Source organism: Schistocerca nitens, chromosome 4, assembly GCF_023898315.1.
Source record: "Schistocerca nitens isolate TAMUIC-IGC-003100 chromosome 4, iqSchNite1.1, whole genome shotgun sequence".
Lineage (NCBI taxonomy): Eukaryota > Metazoa > Arthropoda > Insecta > Orthoptera > Acrididae > Schistocerca > Schistocerca nitens.
Window position 1 is genome coordinate 154,810,960 of NC_064617.1, and position 23,218 is coordinate 154,834,177.

Here is a 23,218-nt window from a genome sequence, read left to right on the forward strand (position 1 = left end):
AGTTTATAGTGTTCTGTCAACATTAAGGTCAGTAGAGATGAATATTAGCAACGTTGAAGAAGGATGGAGCACTATCAAAAGAAACACCACTGAAAAAAAAAAAAAAAAAACACAAAAGGTGCAGAGAAGCCACAGGGTATTTAGCAGGTCATAAAAAAAGACCATGATGTTAAGCACCCACAAACATTCTTGCATAAGCATCTAGGATCCTTGTTCATAATCCAGTGAACACATTTTTTATTCAGCAATGTCTTGATTTGAGCTTATTAGCAGTGTCATTATATGAAGCACTGATCTAATCAGCAATTTCAACACGCTGAATATGACTGAAATCATGTATTTTGAATAATTGGTTAAGGTGTTCTCTTTCTTGGCAACAAGGTTGTGGTGATAATATTGTTCCAGTATGCATTCAGGAATCTTGGGCATCACTATACTATATTTGGCATCTCTGCAGAAGGCAGTCCATGCAGAGAGAGAGAGAGAGAGAGAGAGAGAGAGAGAGAGAGAGAGAGAGAGTGGAGAGCATTCTGAAGTACTGTTTGAGTGGAGTGGCTGTAAAGAATGCTTGAAAACTGGGCTACTTTTTGACATGTCACTGATTACAGCAAAGATAACTAATTAAATGCACTAAACTTATTACTGCTCCAGAAAGAAATATGTGCGTTATTGAATAACAGTCATTACCACTATATCATCAAATGGTTTCTTTTGGTAAATATATTTATCAGTTCTTACTACCACCAAGTAACAATAAAATTCTGTAAGCAATAATACAAAAACAGCATTGTTATATTAACTGGATGACTCAGGGTAGGAAATTACAGCTAGAAAGACTAAAACAGGAACAGTGATGTGTGTGGACCGATTCATGAAGTTAGTTTTTTATACCTGCAGCACAATACAACACTGGCAGACCAAGTATTGAGGCATATTCAAATCTAATCTCCATTTGAGTCCCTTACGTGACTTAATGAAATACTAAGCTGCCATATGACAAAGAATTACAAACATTCCAAAAGTAAGAATTGTTATACGGACTGCAGAACATTTTAGAACAAAACTATATCCATACAGTGTCTGTACTATTGTATTACAAAGTTTACATGTCCTTCGCACAGTTGACAGTTTCTGAAAGTAAGCACCACCTGAAACTTGACGGGTATGGAGGGAGGGAACTTAAAGAGTACCATAAGTCGTCGTTCTCAAATTTCATCTTCTTCGTCTGCCACCTGCTCATCCTCACCCTCCGGAACCTCCGTGCGGGCAGCAATCAGCTCCTCTGCAGCCATCAGCTCTTCCTCCTCCACAGCCAGCTTGTCTATCCTCTTCAGACGAGGCAGCTCGGACAACAATGACACACGGTACTCCTCCTCTGCAGCCTCGACCATCGGGTTCTCCGAGATCACAAGTGTCTCCAGCACGGGCAGGCATGCCAGCTTCTTCAGCTCACTCATATCTTCAATCTTACAGCCGCGCAGGTTGAGGTATGTCAGACGAGCCATTCTATTACTGAAGCCCGTCAGCAACTTGAGAGGATTCTGCCGCAAGTGGAGGACACGCAGACTGGTGAGCGATTGCAGGTCCTCGAGTAGTTGGATCGAGTTCTGTGCCAGGTAGAGGCTCTCAAGTGTAGGTAACTGGATGCCTGCAGTGGAGGTGAGCGCATTGGCTCGGAGGTCTAGGGTGCGCAGCCTTTTGAGGATGTCAGGCTCCAGGCTGCAGATATCACGGATCTGGTTGTGACTAAGTTCCAGGCACTCCAGCAGAGGATGCTCGATGCCATGTGTGTGTGTGATGCGGTTGCCATTGAGGATGAGCAGCTGCAAGTAGGGCATTGCTGGCATGGCAGCCGACTCCAGCAGGTTGTTCTCTGCCTTGATCATCACCAGGAATGGGATGGCCGCCAGCACATCCAGGCTTCCATCACGCAACCTGCACCATTCGAAACACCGTACATGTACATTTCAAGCATTCCGTTTCCACATCTATATGTACACTCCAAAAAACTACTACAGTATACAAACCAATATTACTGAGTTTTTGTCCTATTCCATTCACGTATTGTACAGAGGAAAAATGACTATCTGTGTGACTCAGTGTACACAGGAAGTAATAAAAGTGGAAGTTGAGGAAAGACAAGTCCACATTAATTCAACTGGAATGTTCCTTCAGAGAGAGGACATGGCCAACCCCTTTCCTGAATCTTTTCCGAAGAGCTAGTGTATAGGCAGTAATAATTTTGAAGCTGATGAGACTAATAAGTCTAACCATCCTTTATTAAGAGAAAGGTGCATTCTTTGTTGAATTGAAACCTCAAATTTTAGACAGAAATCTAACATGTGATCAGGATAGACAGTGTATGACAACAGTCAGTTCTTGACACAATGACAAGTTTCTGATGATGCACATGTAGGTAAACATTAATTGCTACTGTCTCCTGGTAGTTTCTGTTTACACCTTGCAAAGAACAATATCTGTAAACCTCTAAACATAACTGCATTAAAAGATAAAGCTTTAAATCTCTGAATTGATTATGTTTCTTAAGATAAAATACTATGCAGCCAGAACTGCTGCAATATCTCAACATTTATTTGCTGATCAGGGGATGTCTGGAAAATTTCCAACCACATTTAGTACACATATGACTTATTAACTAGGCAGAAAAATACTGAGTGTGGATAGGAATAAGATATCATGTAAAAATAACCAAAAAGAACTGGCCGTGTCATATCCACAATATTCAGGATCAATAGGCTGACTAGTGACAGTTACGATGACAGCTGTCCCACATGGTTTTCAAAGCTGGTACACTTACTATCTAGAAAACTAGTTTGGAATAATATTGCTTTGTAACTCTAGCTGTCACGATGGGAATAGAAAGATGATGACATAGGAAAATGATCGAAAATGACCAAGTGTATTCGGGTAATCAGCTAGCAATATAAAAAATAAATAAAGGAGCTATGTACAACAGTAACATAGGGGCATGAAAAATCCATAGACAGAAAGCAGTGTCAAGAAATTTCCTTATTCTAGCAATTTAAAATCATCCGTAATCCCTCACAATACAAGCCGATCAAAGGTTTCTAACTGCAGTATGGCAGACAGTGAAAATAACAGGAATCTGTAGGCACATGGAACTTTTTTATTTATCTTATTTTTTAATTATTTATTTATAAACCACCCATTTCAGCATATCATTGACATAGGACATGGCTTATTTTAACATAAATACACCATTCTGAATATATGGTACATTACAGTAAAAATAATTCAGTGCTATTCAATACCATAAATGATGTAATAAAGTACAGTAAAACAGAGAAATAGAATACATTACAATAACAATACAATCTGATATACAATACACTAAATAACAAAAACAATTTTAGATACACAGAAAGAAAGAGAAAACAATTTAATTTTATGCTACCAGATATTCACTTATAGTATAACAGCACCTTTCTTGCAAATGTGCTTTTACAATCATTCTGAAATATGTGTTTCTTTTGTTTGTCTTGATATAGTCATGTAGTTTACTGTAAAGTTTTTTCCCAGTTTGCAAGTGTACACTTTGTCTGAGAGTTGTGTTTGCATACTCAATGTGAAGATCCAATTTTTGTCTGGTATCATATTTATCGAGAGCTTGATCTGTAAATACTAAATTGTTTTCAGCCTCTGAAATTATCTTCCTACAGATAGCCCCTCAATAATGCACAGGGATTGCATTAGTAGTATCTGGAGTGTTTTAAATATTGTTTTGCAAGAGTTTCTGGATGCTGCATTTTCGACTGTTGTTACAATCCTCCTTTGTACTATGAAGGAGCTTTTGCAAAAATTATCTCATACAACAGCAGTGACTCTGCTTGGACATAATGTACATTCTTCAATATCTCCTTTGCTGTACATCTAGCAAGTATTTTTATTCCGTAGGATATTGTGATTAGTTTATTGAGGTAGTTGATATGTGTGTGTCCCAATTCATGTTCTCCTGAACCAATATTCATAGAAATTTTGTGGAGTTTACCATTCCTAATTGTTTACTAAGGCAATTTATAGGGGGGGGGGGATGTTCTATATTTGGTCTGAGGGACCAGTGTGACAGTTTTCTCAGTGTAAATGATTGTTTGCAGTGAAGGTCCAAGATTAGAGTTTGACGAAGACATATTGTAAATAGTTGGACGGAACAACACATCGAGTGTTGGAAGTGAATACCTTCTAAGTGACATGATTCCACACTCCATATGAGAGTATCTGATGGGTTGCTCATTTTCCTGCTATTTCCCAATAGCTACATGCATTCCATCAGATGTGGGGGAAATATTGCTACTGAAGTGGCAGTAATTGGAAAGTTTGTAATTTCTCCTCATTAAAATACATAATTGGTACAGTTGGAGATAATGTCCCACTGATACCACTCATTATAAGATGCAGATACAGCGGAGACATTACCTACAACAGTTTCACACATGAAGTTTGCAACCGAGGCAGTACAATTTTGCTGTTTCTCTGCATATAACAAACTGAATGGTTGGCATAGAATTGTGTCCAGTTATGAAATTCGAAAGTGGTTGGTGTTCCACTGTGACTACAATGGTGTGGTAAGTGTTGTAAAGTAGTTCTTCCATAATCATCAAGGTATAAACTGAATCCATAACAAATGAATGAAAATAGTAAAGAGATCAAAGGTGCTAATTGAGAGACAGGAAAATACTATGATGCAGACAGTGTGAAAAAATAAAATAATTACTGAAAAATCACTTCTAATTACACTCAATCAAATCAGAGTCATGTTGATTAATGTTATTGTTATTCCTCATGGTATACAGGGTGAATCATCTAAAACTTGCCCCACAAATATTGCAGAAATGGAAAGTGCTGTTGATGTGCAGTTTTCACGGAATGGATTGGTAGTCAGGGGCTGATATTGTTAGCCAATCAACAGATTTTAATATTTAGAAAGTGTATTTTCTGTGAAAAAACTAGAATGTCAAGGGTGTTTATTGCAGGATTCTAGTGTAAGTCCTTTATGAGAGATAATATTTTGAAAAGTTTCCACACTGACAGTTGTTTGTAGCATTCAAAATGCATAGTTGCTAGGTATAATGTTGTTATTCCTTGACGGCACTGCGACTTATTAGTCAGTTCATGTATGACAGTCCAAGCAGTAGATTGTGAGTGGGATTTATACAGAAAAAACTGATATGCTCATTGCGTATGGAGAGCGTAGGAAGAATGTAGTTTGTTCTCATATGGTGTATGTGGCTAGATACCCCAATAGACATCAACCATCTCAGCAATCATTTATCAGCCAGTTGCATGAAAGTAATAGTTTAACACCTAGATAATATAACAGGATCATAACATAAGAGAGGGAAATTCATGTTCTTGCTGCCATTACACCTGATCCACATGTTAGCTTCCACGCAATTGCACAAGGAAGTGGCATGAGCCAGGCAAGCGTCCTATGCATTCTCCATCGACATAGGTTCCGTCCCTATCAAATCTCTCTCCATCAAGAGCAGCATAGAAACAATTATAGGAATTGCATTAACTTCTGTACATGAGCATTAAAACAAGATACTCCAGATGCATCATGTATCTTGTTTAGTGAGGAAGCCATATTTACTAACCATAGCCAGATAAACCACCAAAACATACACTACTGGTCTGTTGACAATCCATGTTGACTTCATCATATGGAGTGTCAGCATCCATGAAGTGTAAATGTGTGGTATGGAATAGTGAATCAGCAGCTCACAGATAGAACACTAAACATGCACAAGTATCCCAGTCTCAGTATCCCAGCCTCCTAATAGACCATCTTCCACAGATGCTAGAAGACATTCTGTTGTGACTCGCCGATCATTCAAAGCGCCGCTGCGCAATTACGCGCATCCTCTATGTGCGGCGCTGTCTGCCAGCCATGCAGCACCTGCGCCACCTAAGCGGCCAGCTGAGCAGCGGCCGCTAGACTGGGACTCAGTGCTCATTCGAATGCTAATGTGTACACATGTCTTGCTTGCCAACTTACTCTGTGACTTATATGTGTTGTGTCATTCTGAAATATATTTCTTAAACTTGACATTATAACAATTGGTGATGAGGATGGGATTTTTCCTTTTCACCATTGACCCACAGGGTTCCATGGCTACTGTCGAGCAACTATTGCAAAATCTCCTTGAACAGCAAATGCTTCTAACAGCGGCGATTCGCGATTTCGTCGCGGCGTCAAATGCGGGGCATTTCTCGTCGTTGGCTGTACCTCCTTTTCCTCCTTATGACGAGACGGCGGAAGACTGGTCTGATTATGAAAAACGTCTTCGACAGCACTTCTTGGCATTTCATGTCACGGACGAACAACCATGTAAGTCTCTGTTCCTTTCCTGGATTTCACCTCAAATGTATCGGTTGTTGTCATAATTGGCTCCTTTGAAGGATCCTGCATCTTTGTCCTTTGCTGAAATGTGCTCACTTCTGTCTGTCTATTTTCATAAACGCATGTGGTAGCCTCTCGTGTTGCCTTTTATCGTTGTCAAAAACAGCCACATCAATCCTATCGCGTTTGGGCTGCTGAACTTCACGGCCTCAGTCGAAAGTCTCAATTTGTTACTGACGTTCACAAAGAATCTTATGCCGATTCCATGGTACGGGATGCTATTATCCGGTCGGCGCCCGACAAAGAAGTTTGGCAATGTGCCCTTCAGTTGGTGAATCCGACTCTAGATGAAGTTCTCTCCATTGCGCAGTCTTTTGAAATTTCTCGCGCCACTGGGGCGCAAATAGAGGCGTGGGGTGATGTCGGGGAAATACAACCTCTGTGTGCTGTTGACGACACGTGCGGCGCGTCCCCGCCGGCCGACGTGGCCGCAGTGTGCTCCCACGCGCAGCCTCAGCCTAGCCGTAAACAACCCGCTAAGAAACTGCAGCAAAACCCCCGGCAACTTCCTTCATGTCCACAGTGTTTTGCGAAACATTCACGCAAGGATTGTCCCCAACGTTGGGCTGTGTGTCACAATTGCAAAAAGAAAGGTCATGTGTCTTCCGTTTGCAAATCCGACCACATACATGATGTTCATGAACATGACGCTGATTCTGATTCTGTGTTGTCTGTCAATTGCATTTCTTCCCTTTCAGGGAAGTTATTCCTCACTGCCCAAATCCTTGGTCGAGATGTTCACATGCAAGTGGATACCGGTTCTGCTGCCACTATAATTAATTCTCAGACGTATCTTCAGTTGGGTTCTCCACTCCTGTCACTTGTCACTCGGCAATTACAGACATACAACAAACAGAAGATTTCTCTCTTGGGACAGTTTAATGCTGAGGTATCTTACAAATCCGTCGTTCGCACTGTTCCCATATTTGTGGTCGACCCGAGCAACACAGAAAATCTTTTTGGTTTCGATGCCTTTCGCGTTTTTGGGTTCTCCATAGATGACTGTCAATATTATCTCTGATGCTATTCCTTATGCTCAACTGGATTCCTTGTCGACAACATTTTTGTCCCTTTTTTCTCCTGGGTTAGGCCGTGCAAACGACTTTGAAGCTCATATCACGCTCAAACCCACTGCTCGGCCTAAGTTTTTTTGGGCTCGGCCCATTCCTGTGGCCCTTCGTGATCGGGTAAAATGGGAGTTGGATCGTCTCACTACTTCAGCGGTCTTGCTTCCTGTCACTTCCAGTGAGTGGTCCTCTCCTGTCGTTGTTGTTGCTAAGCCAAATGGTGATATTCGTCTCTGTGGCGATTTCAAAGCCACCGTAAATGCTCAATGCCTCATCGACACTTACCCTATGCCCCGTCCTGAAGAACTGTTCACTAAACTTGCTGGAGGCCAGTATTTTTCTAAAATTGACCTGTCAGAAGCTTATCATCAACTTCCTCTCGACACTGCTTCCCGGCAGTTTCTGGTCCTTAACACGCCTTACGGCCTCTATCAATACCAACGCTTGCCATTCGGGGTTGCTAGCGCCCCTGCTCTATTTCAGCGATTCTTGGAACAGTTATTGCTCCCTGTCCCTGGGTGTATCAATTACATGGACGACATTGTTGTCACTGGCTCAACCACTGAAGAACATCTTCAAAATCTCTGCACACTTTTTCATGTCTTATAGACTGCCAGTCTTAAGTGTAATCTTCAATTGTGTAATCACAATTTTTTCAGGCATCTATCACGTACTTGGGGTTTCAACTCTCTTGGGATGGTATTCGTCCGCTTCAGCAAACTGTCCTTGCGATCGATGCCCTTCCTCGCCCTACATCTGTTAAGGAACTGCAGGCCTTCTTGGGGAAAATAGCATACTATCACAAGTTTTTACCGTCTGCGGCTTCGGTGGCTCAGCCGTTGCATCGCCTGTTGCATAAAAACGTGCCTTTTCACTGGTCCGCGTCATGCAAAGCGGCCTTCCAGAAATTGAAGACTATGCTGAAACAGGCCCCGTGCCTGGCTACTTATCGGCCTGGCCAACATCTTGTTCTTGCCACAGACGCCTCTCAATACGGGGTTGGTGCAGTCCTTGCGCACCGTTTTTCTGACGGTTCGGAACAACCCATTGCTTATGCCTCCAAAACGCTCACGGATGCCCAACAAAAGTATTATCAAATTGAGAAAGAAGCTTTGGCCATTATTTATGCTCTTCATTAGTTTGGTGTTTTTCTCTATGGCTCAAAATTTCATCTTGTTACGGATCACAAGCCCCTTGTTTCATCCATCAACGTCACTTCCCGACAAGGCTGCACACCACCTCCAGTGTTGGGCTCTTTACTTGTCTCGTTTCAATTATGAGATTCATTTCCGGCCAACGGCTCAACATGCAAATGCTGATGCTCTGTCTCGCCTTCCCATGGGTCCTGATCAGGCATTCGATAGGGACGAACTTTTGTGATTCCACCTGGATGTTGCCGGGCAGCGGGCTGTGGACGGGTTCCCCATCACTGGGGACAGGCTGGCGGCTGCTACGGGTTCTGACCCTACCCTCTCCCAGGTTTTATGCTGTATTCAGAAGGGTTGGCCAGATCGCCCATCCGCTAAGACTTCTGATCCGTTGCGGAACTACTACGCTTTGCGCTACCGCCTCACGGCTAGGGATGGTGTTATCCTTCTCTCCACTGACAATGCTTTGCCGCGTGTTGTGGTACCTGCATCTTTGCGTGCTTCGGTCTTGCGCTTCCTTCACCAAGGGCACTGGGGTGTGTCTCGCACAAAATCTCTGGCCTGGCATCAACTCTGAAATAGCACACATGGTTGCTGCCTGCGGCCCTTGTGCGTCACAGGCCGCTGCCCTGAAGTCATCTTTGTCGCCGTGGCCTTCGCCTGAGAAGCCCTGGGAGCGCAGTCATGCTGACTTTGCGGGACCCTTTTTAGGTACTTATTGGCTCCTCGTAATTGACGCCTACTCTAACTTTCCTTTCATTGTCCGTTGCACGTCGCCTACCACCGCAGCAACCACCAGTGCTCTCGCCCGCATTTTTTCTTTGGAAGGCCTCCCCTCTACTCTTGTTACTGATAATGGTCCGCAATTTGCCTCTTCCGAAGTTGCGGATTTTTGTACTCATCACGGCGTTATGCACGTCATGGCCCCACCGTTCCATCCACAATCCAACGGTGAGGCTGAATGACTGATCTGCACATTTAAGGCTCAGATGCGGAAACTTCTGACTTCTTCTGTTGCTGATGATGCGCTTCTGCAGTTTCTGGTATCTTACTGTTTCACCCCCGTGGGCGAACACAGCCCGGCTGAGCTCTTACATGGCCGACAGCGCCGCACGCTACTTCATCTTCTGCGGCCTTCCACCTCACGCCCGCAAGTGCCTTCCCTTGGCCGGTTCACCGCCGACGACCTTGTCTGGGTACGGGGATATGGCAGGCGGCCAAAATGGAGCCCGGGCCACATATTAAGACACCGTGGCAGATGCCTGTATGAAATCCTGACAGACACGGGTGTTGCAGTGCGTCATTCGGACAAGCTTCGGCCTCGTGTGACAGCAACGCCTGTTCCGATTGCCGCTACACCACTTTTGGCCCTACCTGACGCTTGGGATCTTGGTATCTCTCAATACTCACAATGCAGCCCTCTCACCGTCATCGCGATGCCAGCACAAGAACTGACGCCACCAGGAGACATGCCCATGCAGGAACCGGATGACCATCCTCTGTCAGAGCAAATCTACCCCCTCCTCCTCCAATGGACGCCGACACATCGCCCATGTCTCCTGTCATATCAACTGGACTTGCCGCAATGGGCAGATTGGTGCAGGGGGCCCCAGTAGATTCGACCCCTACGTCTCCTGTCATCTCGACCCATTATCATCGGGGACACTTCCGTCCGTACGGGAAGCCTCCTCCTCGAGACTTTACGGCGATTCAAACAATGCCTATGGACGTTAGCCATCTCCAGGACAGCTCCATCAAGACCAGTGCTAGACTGGGACTCAGTGCTCATTTGAATGCTAACGTGTACACATGTCTTGCTTGTCAACTTACTCTGTGACTTATATGTGTTGTGTCGTTCTGAAATATATTTGTTAAACTTGACGCTATAACACATTCCTCTGCAGATATGATGTCCGGCATATAGTACACAAAGTATTACAGCATGTCTTCAGGACTTGTTTCCAAATTGTTGAACTGGACGCAGAGAACCTGTATATTGGCCAGCCCGTTCCCCAGATTTGATGCCTGTAGACTTTTTGCTGTGGAGAAAACTGAAAGATGGTATCTATGAGGGCATACCGTGATACACAATGATGTATAACTGCAGTATGCTTGGAAATCTGTGCTGAAATGCTAGCACATGTGCAGTAGTAGTTCCATACTGGACTGGAAGCATGTACTGCCACTACAGGCAGTCATTTTGAACACAACTTGCTCTTGTTACTGGTCACAATCCATATAACTAGCATATGCATTTCTGTTGTTCTTTGGTGTGTGCTACCACAGGTGTTGTTAAGTGTTGGTGTGGGAACTTTTCAAAATATGATATCTCATAAACGTCTCACACATATAATCTGCAACAAACACCACTGACATTCTAATTTACCCTAATTTTAGTTGGTTAATGTCAATAGGTATTGCTCCACTTAAAAAGGTATATGTTTGCACATAAAACAAACTTTCTAAGTATTATTGCCATCTGTGAAACAATATGAACCTCTGACTACCAATCCACTCTGTGAAAACCACAGATCAATAGCATTTCCATTTCCGCAATATTTGTGGTGCAAATTGTGGGTGATTCACTCTGTATATGCTGATGTGCTAAACTTAAGGACAAAAGTAACTTTAACATGATGTGTCACTACCAAGTACCACAGCTCAATGAAACTTGGATCATGTATAGAAAGAACTGCTGCAGTATTGCACAGAAGGTAATAAAAAAAAAGCAATGAGACAAACAGAAAGGACACTTTTATTCAAAGACAATAATTACACTGGAGTCATTATGGTTTATGATGGCCCTGAACATTACAAACAGTGGGAAACGGCTCTTAATGGAAAAGTCTGATCACCACACGTGGTAACTGCCATGCTCCCACTGTTCTCCTAAAGAGATTGGAAACCCCTCAGGCACTGAAGCATCACAGGTTTGCACATGTACAATGCATTGCCTCCCTGGACTGTATCCATCACAACAAGGATGACAAATGGCAGGACAAGCACCACCAGAGGTCCTCTGTGCCAGGGATCTATATCCTCCACTGTGTCATGTGCGGAACTGGATCAGCATGAATTCCTCCACACCCCAGCTATATAGGATGGCACAAGCCAACATGTCAGCAGTTCACTCCAATGGAACTGTGGGCCAATTCGTGCACTGGCTCTTAGCAGCTCATTCAGTCAGAGCACGGTAGGAAGCCACCACAGCAGGACCTATGACTTTACAGTAATATCCCAAGACATACCTGTTGGCCAACTATGCTTAAAGCTCAACCTAAATCATTAGGGTTTATCAATGGAATAGTCTTTATGTCCGATGATGTTTATTCACTGTGTGTTCCAGGCATATGCCTGTTACTGTCTGAGGAACTGTATTCTTTTTTGCTGAGATGATATTTCCTTTGTTATTAAATCTTTCCATTGTGGTTGCAATAAACCCTTGTTCTTTTTTTCCTGGGTCTTGTTATTTATTATCAGGCATCTCCCTGAGGGAGATACAGCAGTAATGCATGCTCTCCAACATGTTCCCATGCTGCCCACAAGGTTGTTAAGCAGTTCTTGTGGTAGGGCATTCCATTTCTCCACCAGTGTGGTTGGCACCTGCTGGCTGGTCGTTGATCCATGTGGATGTGCTGCAATATGTCTCCCCAATGCATCCGATACATGCTTGATGGGATTTAAGAATAAAGTTGGGGAAATGGACAGGTCAGTCCATTCACTGATGAATGGACTGACCTGCCCATTTCCCCAACTTTATTCTTAAATCCCATCAAGCATGTATCAGATGTATTGGGGAGATATATCCCCTTGTTCCAAGAGTTCCTTAACCTGTGCAGTTTGATGTGGTTGTTCACTGCCATCCATAAAAATGTAATCAGGGCCGAATGCACTTCTGAAAATACACATATGGGGATGAAGTATAGTGTCACAATTAATAATGATTGGTGAGTGTACCATGTTCGAAGATTTGGAGACCAGTATGGCCATGCAACATCATGCCTCCCTGCTCCATAGCACCTGGACCATCAAAACAATCATGTTTGACAATAATTGTGAGTGCACTACACACCTTCATATGGCGGGAGATGGGAACACTTAACTTTTTAAGCAGATACTTGATAACAGTTAAAGTGTTTGTACATTTGATTAGTCAGGATATGCTACAGATAAAAATTTCTCAAATACCATCTAAAAAAAAGGGGGGGGAGGGTTATTCAGGGCTGTCTACTGTCTGGTAAACACAATAAATGAATTGAAATATTGTGTGAATGGGAAGAAAGACAGATCATTATTTGAATATATTATTGACAATAACACACCGGAAACAGAAACAAATGGATTATTCAGTATCTCTCATCAGTTGGTGATTCTTCTTACATTATCTGATCAAAAGTATCTGGATACCCCTATGTAATGTGGAATTGATTACTAGATATGAGAGACAGACTCACCACTATAAAAGGAAACGAGGAGTTATGTTGTCAGTAGCAAAGTAGTAACAGCAGAATATGTCAGTCAGGAGAGCGCAGTTACTTCGAATGTGGACTAGTCATTGGATGACACCAGAGTAACAAATCCATTAAGGATATTTTGACTCTTCTAAAGCTGCCCAAGTCAATTGTTGGTAATGCAACTGTGTGGTGGAAATGCAAAAGAACAGCCACAGCTTAACCAAGACCAGACAGACATCATATACTGACAGAGAGTTTTGATTGAAGGAAGTAAGATTAAAGTTTAAGGTCCCATCAACAGTGAGGTCATTGCAGACAGAGCCCAAGCTCATATTACAAAGGGATGGGGTAGGAAATTAGCTATGACCTTTTCAAAGGAACCATCTTAGCATTTGCCTGAAGGAATTTAGGGAAATCACAGAAAACCTAAATCAGCATGGAAAGATGTAGATTTTAACTGTCATCCTTCCAAATGCGATTACAGTATGCTAATCACATGCCACCTCACTCGGTAAGGAGTGTCGAGAATTGTGGAGGCTAGCTGTAAAAAATCAGATGAAATCTGCAGAAGGAACTCCTGAGTTTCACAGTGCTACTAGTAGACCAGCTAGCTCAACAACTATGTGCGGGAATTAAAAACAATTGGGTACAATGGTCTAGCAGCTTCTTACCTGACACCTGAGGTGGCGTAGAGGGCAATGCCAGTTAATGTGTGAAAAAGGGTGATTTGGAGTGATGAATCATGTTAACCTCATGACAATCTGATGTAAGGGTTTGAATTTGACAAATGCCTGGAGTACATTACCTGTCATTGTATGTAACACCAACAGTGAAGTATGGAGGAGGAGGTTTTCTTTTTGGTTAGGGCATGGTCTCCTTACTGCACCTAAGACAACGTTAAATGTGGAAGGATATGAACACATTTTACAGCATTACATACTGAATGAAGTAGAGGAACCATTCGCAGACTATGATTGTATCAGAACGACAATGCACACTGCTGTAAAGCAGCATCTGTGAGGCAATGATTTGTGGACAATAACATTCCTGAACTGTACTGGTCTGCCATGAGTCCTGACCTGAACCCAGAGGAATACTTTTGGGATGAGTTAAAACATCAGCTTCGCTCCAGATCCCAGTGTCCAACATCACTACCTTCTCTGGTTTCAGCTCTTGAGGAAGGATGGCCTGTCATTCCTCCACGGACATTCAGACACCTCACTGAAAGTGTCCTCAGTCGAGTTCAAGCTGTCATAAAGGCAAAGGGTGAACATACCTGACATTAATGTCCACTCAAAGGTTTATGGATACTATTGATTAGATAGTGAAAATGGAGTAAAAAAAGTAGGTACACAGGATATAAATAAGAGTGACGAAGTCTGTCATGGATTAGTTTAGCAAGAATGAGAGTTATACACAGAAGTTCATCAAATTACAGTGGAAGACGTTACATGAGAGGTGGTATGTGTCAGAGTTCTACTCTTGAAATTCTGAGAAGCAACATACTACTTCTTCCCTTGAACATCTTGTGAAATAATCTGGCACAAAAATCAAGGAAATCAGAGCTCGTACCACGGCTTAGCAAAGTCATTCTTCCCACAATGTACCATTGCAATTGGAACAGGAAAGGAAGGAAAAGGTAATGATACCCAGAAGTGTCTTCCACTAAACATCACAAGACAGTGTGCAGAATACAGATGTACAGAGTGTAATGAACTGATGTCAACAGACTTTGAGGGTCTGTAGAGGGTGTCATGAGAAGCACATTGAGCGAGTTCGCTTGCAGACGCGGAAGTGTTACGATTTGCTACACGGTCGCTCTTCCGTGTGACGCTTGTGTTTTCCTACTAGTGCACGCGCGTAACAGCTTTCATTTGGTACGGTTTTCTGTTAGGCACATTAACACCTGACATTACTGTCGGCGGCGGCAAGCCCTGCCATGTATGGTGGGGTGTATGGAGAAGGGGGTGGTGACTTCGACGCCCCTATGGGACAACATCAACAACAACCACCTGCCCAGCAGCTACATCCAGATGCAGCAACCTTACCAGCTCTTCCAGGAACTACATTGGACAACACAATGGCTGTGATCAGCCACTTGTTAGCAGTTGTTCGGGGAGAATCTGGAATACAGCCGGCAGAAGAGCATATGGATTTATCGGAACAGGATTCCTCCAGCTTCTCCGCTATGAGAAACAAGCGACAAAGTGAGGTCAGTCTGGATTTAAGAAATTCCAAAACCTTCATAGCAGACTCTAATCAACTCTTACCTGTAACTGACATTTCAAATGTAGCTGACCCCCCTGTAGCAACTGCTTCTGGGCTCACTCCTAACCAACATGCTGCAACTAACACCCCTCCTGTGGGACCTGCACCTATTCCGAGGTCTCTCAACTTTTACAAACGTACAGATAGGGGATCATTCGTAGTTTACTGGAATATTTGGACAAAAACTTAGGCCGCTTGCACCCTATGGCACTAGGGAAATTATTGCATATTTCCTTGCCAGAAGTGAAGAATTCTATACTTAACATCTCTTCAGCAGGAAAAACAAAAGTTAAGGTGGAACTGAAAACCCCAGACAAGGCTAATCTCCTAGTTACCAGTGAGGTATTAAAGTCAAAAAATATAGAAGCTTACATTCCTTCCTTTGTTGTCCATAAGCTGGGAGTAATCAGGAAAGTAGACACCAACCTTGAAGAATCGGAGATTTTGGAAGTCGTACAATCTCCCTTCCCTGTTTTAGGCGTTTGGAGGTTTACGAAGAGATATGGTAAAGACCAAATCGTTAAATTGCAGACCTGTTTGTTAACCTTCGACTCTCAAACCTTACCGGAAGCCGTGTCTATTCACGGAACAAGATGTCCCATAGACCTTTATGTACCAACTGTCAGGCAGTGCTTTAATTGTCTTCGTTATGGGCACATCAGCAAACAATATCGATCTCAGATGAGATGCATTAAATGTAGTGGTCCACATAATGTTGAATCCTCTGTCTCACCCATCACTATTTGCGCTCATTGCAGGGGACAACACACATCCACGGACCATTCCTGCTCGGAATACCATATACAGCGATGAGCTCAAGAATTAGCTACGTTCAGTCATGACTTCAGGGATGTGCTGTCTATTGCACGTATGCCAACCTATGCATCCGTTACCGGGGTTCAACAACATCACTTTCCAGCTCCAATCATTCCTGCTCCAACAAATTTGAGCTCTCCGGACTTTCAAAACCCACAACTCTTCCCACCGCTGCCCGCCGCAAGCATGCAGAGTCAACAACGTGGAAGTGGGGACGCAACTCAGTGTGCAACTGTGCCCCAGCACATGTCGCCTCTCTGGCGGCAGGCGCAAGTAAACAACCAAAGTAATGTTTGTGAGTGGTCTCAGTACCTCAGCCTGTTATATCCCATGCAACATTCATTCACTCCTGTTGTTGTTGTGGTCTTCAGTCCTGAGACTGGTTTGATGCAGCTCTCCATGCTACTCTATCCTGTGCAAGCTTCTTCATCTCCCAGTACCTACTGCAACCTACATCCTTCTGAATCTGCTTAGTGTATTCATCTCTTGGTCTCCCTCTACGATTTTTACCCTCCACGCTGCCCTCCAATGCTAAATTTGTGATCCCTTGATGCCTCAAAACATGTCCTACCAACCGATCCCTTCTTCTAGTCAAGTTGTGCCACAAACTTCTCTTCTCCCCAATCCTATTCAATACCTCCTCATTAGTTATGTGATCTACCCACCTTATCTTCAGCATTCTTCTGTAGCACCACATTTCGAAAGCTTCTATTCTCTTCTTGTCCAAACTATTTATCGTCCATGTTTCACTTCCATACATGGCTACACTCCATACAAATACTTTCAGAAACGACTTCCTGACACTTAAATCTATACTCGATGTTAACAAATTTCCCTTCTTCAGAAACGATTTCCTTGCCATTGCCAGTCTACATTTTATATCCTCTCTACTTCGACCATCATCAGTTATTTTACTCCCTAAATAGCAAAACTCCTTTACTACTTTAAGTGTCTCATTTCCTAATCTAATCCCCTCAGCATCACCCGATTTAATTTGACTACATTCCATTATCCTCGTTTTGCTTTTGTTGATGTTCATCTTATATCCTATCAGCCAAAATCCATACCAGGCTGCTGCTCACAGATTAGCAACCCCACAAGCGCCGAATCAACGACAGCCTCAAGGTCATGCTGAACTTATAGATAAGATAATAAATGTGATTGATATTGTCATGCAAAACATGAGACAAAATAGTGCTATGAACAATTCCAATATCCGGCACCTCGTTACTGGCATATTTCAATCCCTCTCTCCCTAAATTATGGCGGCTTTAAAAGTATTGCAGTGCAATGCGAGATCGGCTAATTCTAATAGAGAAAGCTTGCAACGAGAACTGTCCGTAAGTCAGCCTGATATCGTTCTGTTATGTGAAACTTGGTTCAAATTCGAAAGAACTGTTCGCTTTCAAAATTATTCTATAGTAAGGGAAGACTGTCTCAATGGGTGGAGCGGTGTAGCTATACTGGTAAAAACTTCGCTGCCGCATCGACCACACCCGTTACACGTACCTGTCACCAACCTTGAATTAGTTGCTGTGGAGATACGAACTGCCCACAAAACCTTTACAGTTGTCTCATTGTATAAAGCTCCCCACCACAGTATCGTGGAAGATGACTGGAAACAATTAATAAGTCAGCTTCGTCCTCCCTTTATCGTAGCTGGAGACGTGAATACCCACCATGTAGCTTGGGGAGGAGATGTGACAGACGGGAACGGAAGGACCTTGATAAGCGTTATCGAAGATAATAACCTAGTGATACTCAATGATGGCTCACCTACTATGATAACTTCACCTCTCCATAGACCCTCCGCAGTTGATGTAACTCTTTGCGCCCCCTGCTTTACTGAAATATCTAATTGGTGCGTTAAAAAGGATTCAATGGGATCCGATCATCTCCCAATAGAGTTTCACATTAACATCAACGTCAATACTACGCACATCTGTTACTCTAATAGTACGTGGAAAATCAAGGAAGCCAATTGGGCCTCTTATCAGGAAACGGTTCGGCGGGCACTCGTAAATACGAGACGTGACTTACGGGACGAAGATGCATACCCAGTTTTACTCAATGCTATGAGCGTCGCAGCTGGCATCAGTATCCCTAAGAAAAAAGAGTTTACAGTAATGAAGCACCGTTCTGCTCCTTGGTGGAATTCTGAATGCTCTCGGGAAATTGCGAAGCAAGGACTCGCCTTGAAAACCTATCATCAGAATCCTTCATTGGACAACTTCTTGGCTGTGCGAAAAGTGAATGCGCGAGTTAACAAATTCCTGAAGAAAACCAAGAAGGATAGTTGGAAACAATTTTGCCTGTCCCCAAATAATGAAACCAGTATGGCAAGCATCTGGCATAAAATAAAAGTGTTTAGAACAAGAAGACTGTCTTCCTCCCCCTCTGCTACCACGGCCTGGTTAGAGGAATTCATAGACACAATTGCTCCTCCCATTGTGCCATTTTTAGACCATCGGTTCCCTGCTGAAGAAGACCGCTATCATGTTCTCCTTCGTCCTTTCTCTAAAGAAGAACTCAACGAAGCTATTAAAGTATCGAGCGACAGTTGCCCTGGCATTGATCATACACACTACTCTATGCTTGCACACCTGCCTATAGAAGTGAAAGACTTTCTCTTGAACATTTTTAATCAGTACTGGATGAAGAAAGACCTCATATCAACATGGAAGACGCAAGTAATAATTCCAATTCTCAAAAGTGGTACAGATCCAAATGTCGGTACTAATTATAGGCCTATTGCCTTGTCGTCGTGTGTTGCAAAAACACTGGAACGAATGGTAAAAAGGAGACTAGAATGGGGGCTTGAAAAAAGCAATTTGTTGCCTCGGAGTCAATACGGCTTCAGAAAAGGCAAAGGGACCATGGATAACCTGTTTTTGCTTAATATGGATATCACGTCAGCCTTTCAAATGAAAGAGACAGTAGTGGCAGCTTTTCTTGACGTTAAGGGTGCATATGATCACGTACAAATACAAATACTCTTGGACAAGCTGGCAGGATTTGGAATTCCTTCACGGATGATCTATGGTATCAGTACCCTGATTACTCAAAGAACGATCTACGTCCATTTCAAAGGTACCATGATCGGCCCTTTTTATGTCTCCCAGAGCTTGCCGCAAGGTGCAATTTTAAGTCCTCTCCTGTATACTCTATATACGCAAGACCTAGAACGCATACTTACTCCCCCCACAAAAATCCTACAGTATGCTGATGATATATGTGTTTATTCTACTGCTGCTTCATATCTTCAGGCCAAAACGGCATTAACCACAACCATCGCACACATCGATGAGTGGCTCTCTATCAATGGGCTCCAGATCTCGGCTGAGAAATCAGCAGTCGTTCCCTTTTCCAAGTCGACGACAGCTCACACTGAAGATCACATTACCTGTGGCATGTATACCTTCCAAATAAAATCTCACGTTCCATTTCTGGGGATGATTTTTGACTCTCGGTTAAGCTGGGTGCCCCACATCTGATCCACCGTTACCAAGTGTGAAGAAGGTTTAAATGTAATCAGATCATTCACTCGTGTCTGGTGGGGAGTGCACCAGAGTGTTTTACTCACCATGTACCGAGGGATAATAAGATCTCGATTAGACTATGGCTGTCAATTCTACCACACTGCGTCAAAGATTCATCTCTCCAAATTAGATACTCTTCAATATAGAGCCATTCGTACCTGTCTTGGAGCCATGCGATCGACGCCCACCAACGCCCTTTTAACAGAAGCAGGGGAGATGCCCTTGAGCATTAGGCGCCAAATGTTATCGGACAAATTCTATATTCAAGGCATGGCCATTATGGACAGTTCCGTCTATCAAAGTAGAGACTGCATTTATTGACTGTGGATTGCATCCCACAGAAGGAATAAAGTGCCAGCCGTTTGTGCCAGCTTTGACACTTGGTCACCTGTCATACATTCTATATGGTGTTCAGCGCATCTACCTGTTTTTGAATATGATCTTCAAACGCTCTGCTCCCAGATCCCAGTCCATTATTTAAGTACGACCTGGCTGGACAGTACTAATGTCAACGTAGGCTTCAATCATCTCGTTCAAGCACAATGGCCGGGTTTTCTCTGTGTATATACCAATGGCTCCAAAATTCCGCAAGAAGAGTGTACCGGATGCGCTTTTTTCTGCCCTCAGATCCAGATCCGCAAAACCTTCAAACTGCCTTCGAGCACTTCTATTTTTGCAGCGGAGACAGTGGCAGTTTTGGAAGCACTTAAGTTTGTCTCTAGCACTTCCTTCCCCAAGATATTGATAGTATCTGACTCGCAAAGCGTTCTTAAAAACATTCAGTACAGTCGATGGAACAAAACAACCAACAGTTATATCTTGGATGTGATATATGAATATATTCGCAGCACACGCACGGGCTGCACGATCCATTTGTTGTGGGTACCTTCCCACTCTGGTATCCTCTATAATGATGAAGTTGATGCATTAGCCAAACAAGCGGCAACCTTAGGCACCGTCCTGGATCTGCACCTTCCTTATACAGACTACTTACGTGAAGTCAAGGATCATGCAAGACAACAATGGCAGGAAATGTGGAACGTTTCTCAACAGACAAAAGGCGGTTATTACGCAGTGCTACAACCTCGGATTCCTTCACAGCCGTGGTTCATGAGGACACATCTGGGCCGATCCACGATTTCTACCATCACAAGACTCCGCTTCAATCATGCCTCTTTCCCACAACATCTACATCGGATCAACGTTTACAGTTCACCAGCATGTGAGTGTAATCCTGAGTCGGAAGTTGATGTCAACCACATCTTATTTATGTGCCCCAAATTTGACCATGAATGGTTGGTCTTTCTGAAGACATTGCTGAGTATGGGCTACCATCTTCCTCAATCAGCTTCTTCTCTTTTGTGTACTAAAGACGTTCGTCTATATAAAGTGATAGTTAACTTCATCAAGAGTACTGATTACAATCTGTAGGTTTTAATGGTGTACGTAAATTATAAATATGTCTTGCTGATGAAGATATTTCAGAATTGGTGTGAATTGTAAGCCAAGACACTTTTAATTATTTTCCAATGCAATTCAATTCAATTTTTAAAACATTACGTACAAAACTGTAAGAGTTAAGCTTTTTATTCTTGTAAATATGCATTTCTGTATTTGTTTATTCAATTATGTGTACATTGTCACCATGTGTTGCCAATGACTAAATTGAGTACACACTCAAAAAAAGCTCCTTTAGGATAGGAACCCATGTCAGGAACATCATCCGAAGACAGGCACTTCAACATTTTGAAGTTATAGGAGCAAACACCTGCAGCTAGGTCACCTAGTTCAACATCAAATGTAAGTTTGAACTGTGATGGATCATAAGTGGAGCTCCTAGCAACATACCTGCATTCATTATATTATATGGTGTCAAATGTGGCCATGCCTGTAACATCTCCATAGAGCACACAAACTCACTTTTACTGCCAAAGGACTGGCCCTGCTGCAATTGTTGGCCACTTATCTTCAATACTTTCTACAATACCTAGATGATGTTTCTGGACATAGGCTGCTATCCTCAATACGCTCCTCATGACACACTCTACAATCCCTTGAAGTTTATCTGTATGATTTCATTACAACCAACTGTAGATGTAGAAAACTGAGATGCCTTGTGGATGACAAATACCTTCAACTGACTGCTGTTTTGTCTAGCCCATGTACGATAGTGAACTGATAAATACTGACACAAATTTCTACAAAAAAAGTGATAAATTATGTTAAGTGATGTGACTGTTAGTAAGGGTGATTAAGAAGAATTTTGCACAAAGTTTCAGTTTGGCATAACTAACAACTGTTTCTTGGCAGTATCAATGCAGCAACATATGATATGGCCAACAACTGCAGGATGTCTTGCTAGGGTTTGTTGGAATAGCACAACAAGCTATACATGTAACGGAAATCCAACAGTTGGGGGCCAACAAGCTAGTAGACAACAATCCTCAATTGACTGCATCAGCATGTTTTAAAAAAACTGTTCATGATCCCGTCAATGTTAAAGCCAAGTGCAAGTGAACTTTGTGCACTACTGAACAATGCTTTAAGCAATATGCAAGCACTGATGGCATTACAACTAGATGTGCCTTCACAGGAGCAAGACATAATTACGCCACTGCTCCTTATTAAAAGGTTTGAGCAGTCTATAACAAGAGTTAAAACCAGTGAGTTCTAACAGCTTCCTGACTTTTAAAGAAAGGTGCACTTTTCTGTGCTGCATGTCATGTAATCAGTCTCGAGCATTGCACAAGTACCATACATTCAAACAAACCACATGACACAGCAGACTATCGATTCATGGAATAGGTGCAACCTGCTCAGAAACAAAACACCATGTCTCGGTACTAGTGGGCTCCTATATAAGCAGTTTAATGTTGTCCATTGAATGTTGAGTTTTGCTGAAAGTAACTGACACCTTGCCTGAACATATATATATAAGAAGTGTTTAATGACAAGAAACAAAGTGTTGTAATAGCCAAACTAGAAGAAATTTGCATATGCTCCTTTGGGTAACATAGTGAGACATCTAGGTAAGTAACTGTAGTGTTGTCACCTTCACCCAAAAAGATTCAAAGCTATGCGCTCAGAAGACAAGGTGATGCTGACCGACTTCTGTGGTCTGATACTCATTGACTGCCTCGAGTACGGACAAACCATTAACAGTGATGTGTATAGTGAGACACTCCATAGCCTACACAGGTCTGTCAAGAGCAAAGGGCCTGGACTGCTTGGGAGGGGATGATTCTGCTCCACGATATTGAGCATTTGCATGTCTCTACGGTCACGCAAAGTGTAATGGCCAAGTTCATGTTCGTGCTGCTTGAGCATCCGCCCTACAACCTGGACATATTGCCGTGTGATTCCACGCATTTGGTCCACTTAAACACATCTCAAAGTGAAGTGCTTCGACTCAGGTGACAAAGTGAAGGACACAGGGGAGCTCTGCTCCTGTCACAGACACAGGAATTCTGGGAACAAGGACTAC

General features: G+C 42.9%; 1 protein-coding gene across 1 annotated transcript in view; it reads right to left on the reverse strand.

The window, feature by feature from the left end:
* Nucleotides 1-856: 856 nt before the first annotated feature.
* LOC126252174 (leucine-rich repeat-containing protein 23-like) overlaps nt 857-23,218 on the reverse strand; it is a 118,160-nt gene continuing 95,798 nt past the window's right edge. The window contains exon 3 of the mRNA XM_049953043.1: nt 857-1,935. Coding sequence (XP_049809000.1) covers nt 1,206-1,935 — 730 coding nt within the window. The 3' untranslated portion in view covers nt 857-1,205. The remainder of the gene's footprint in view (nt 1,936-23,218) is intronic.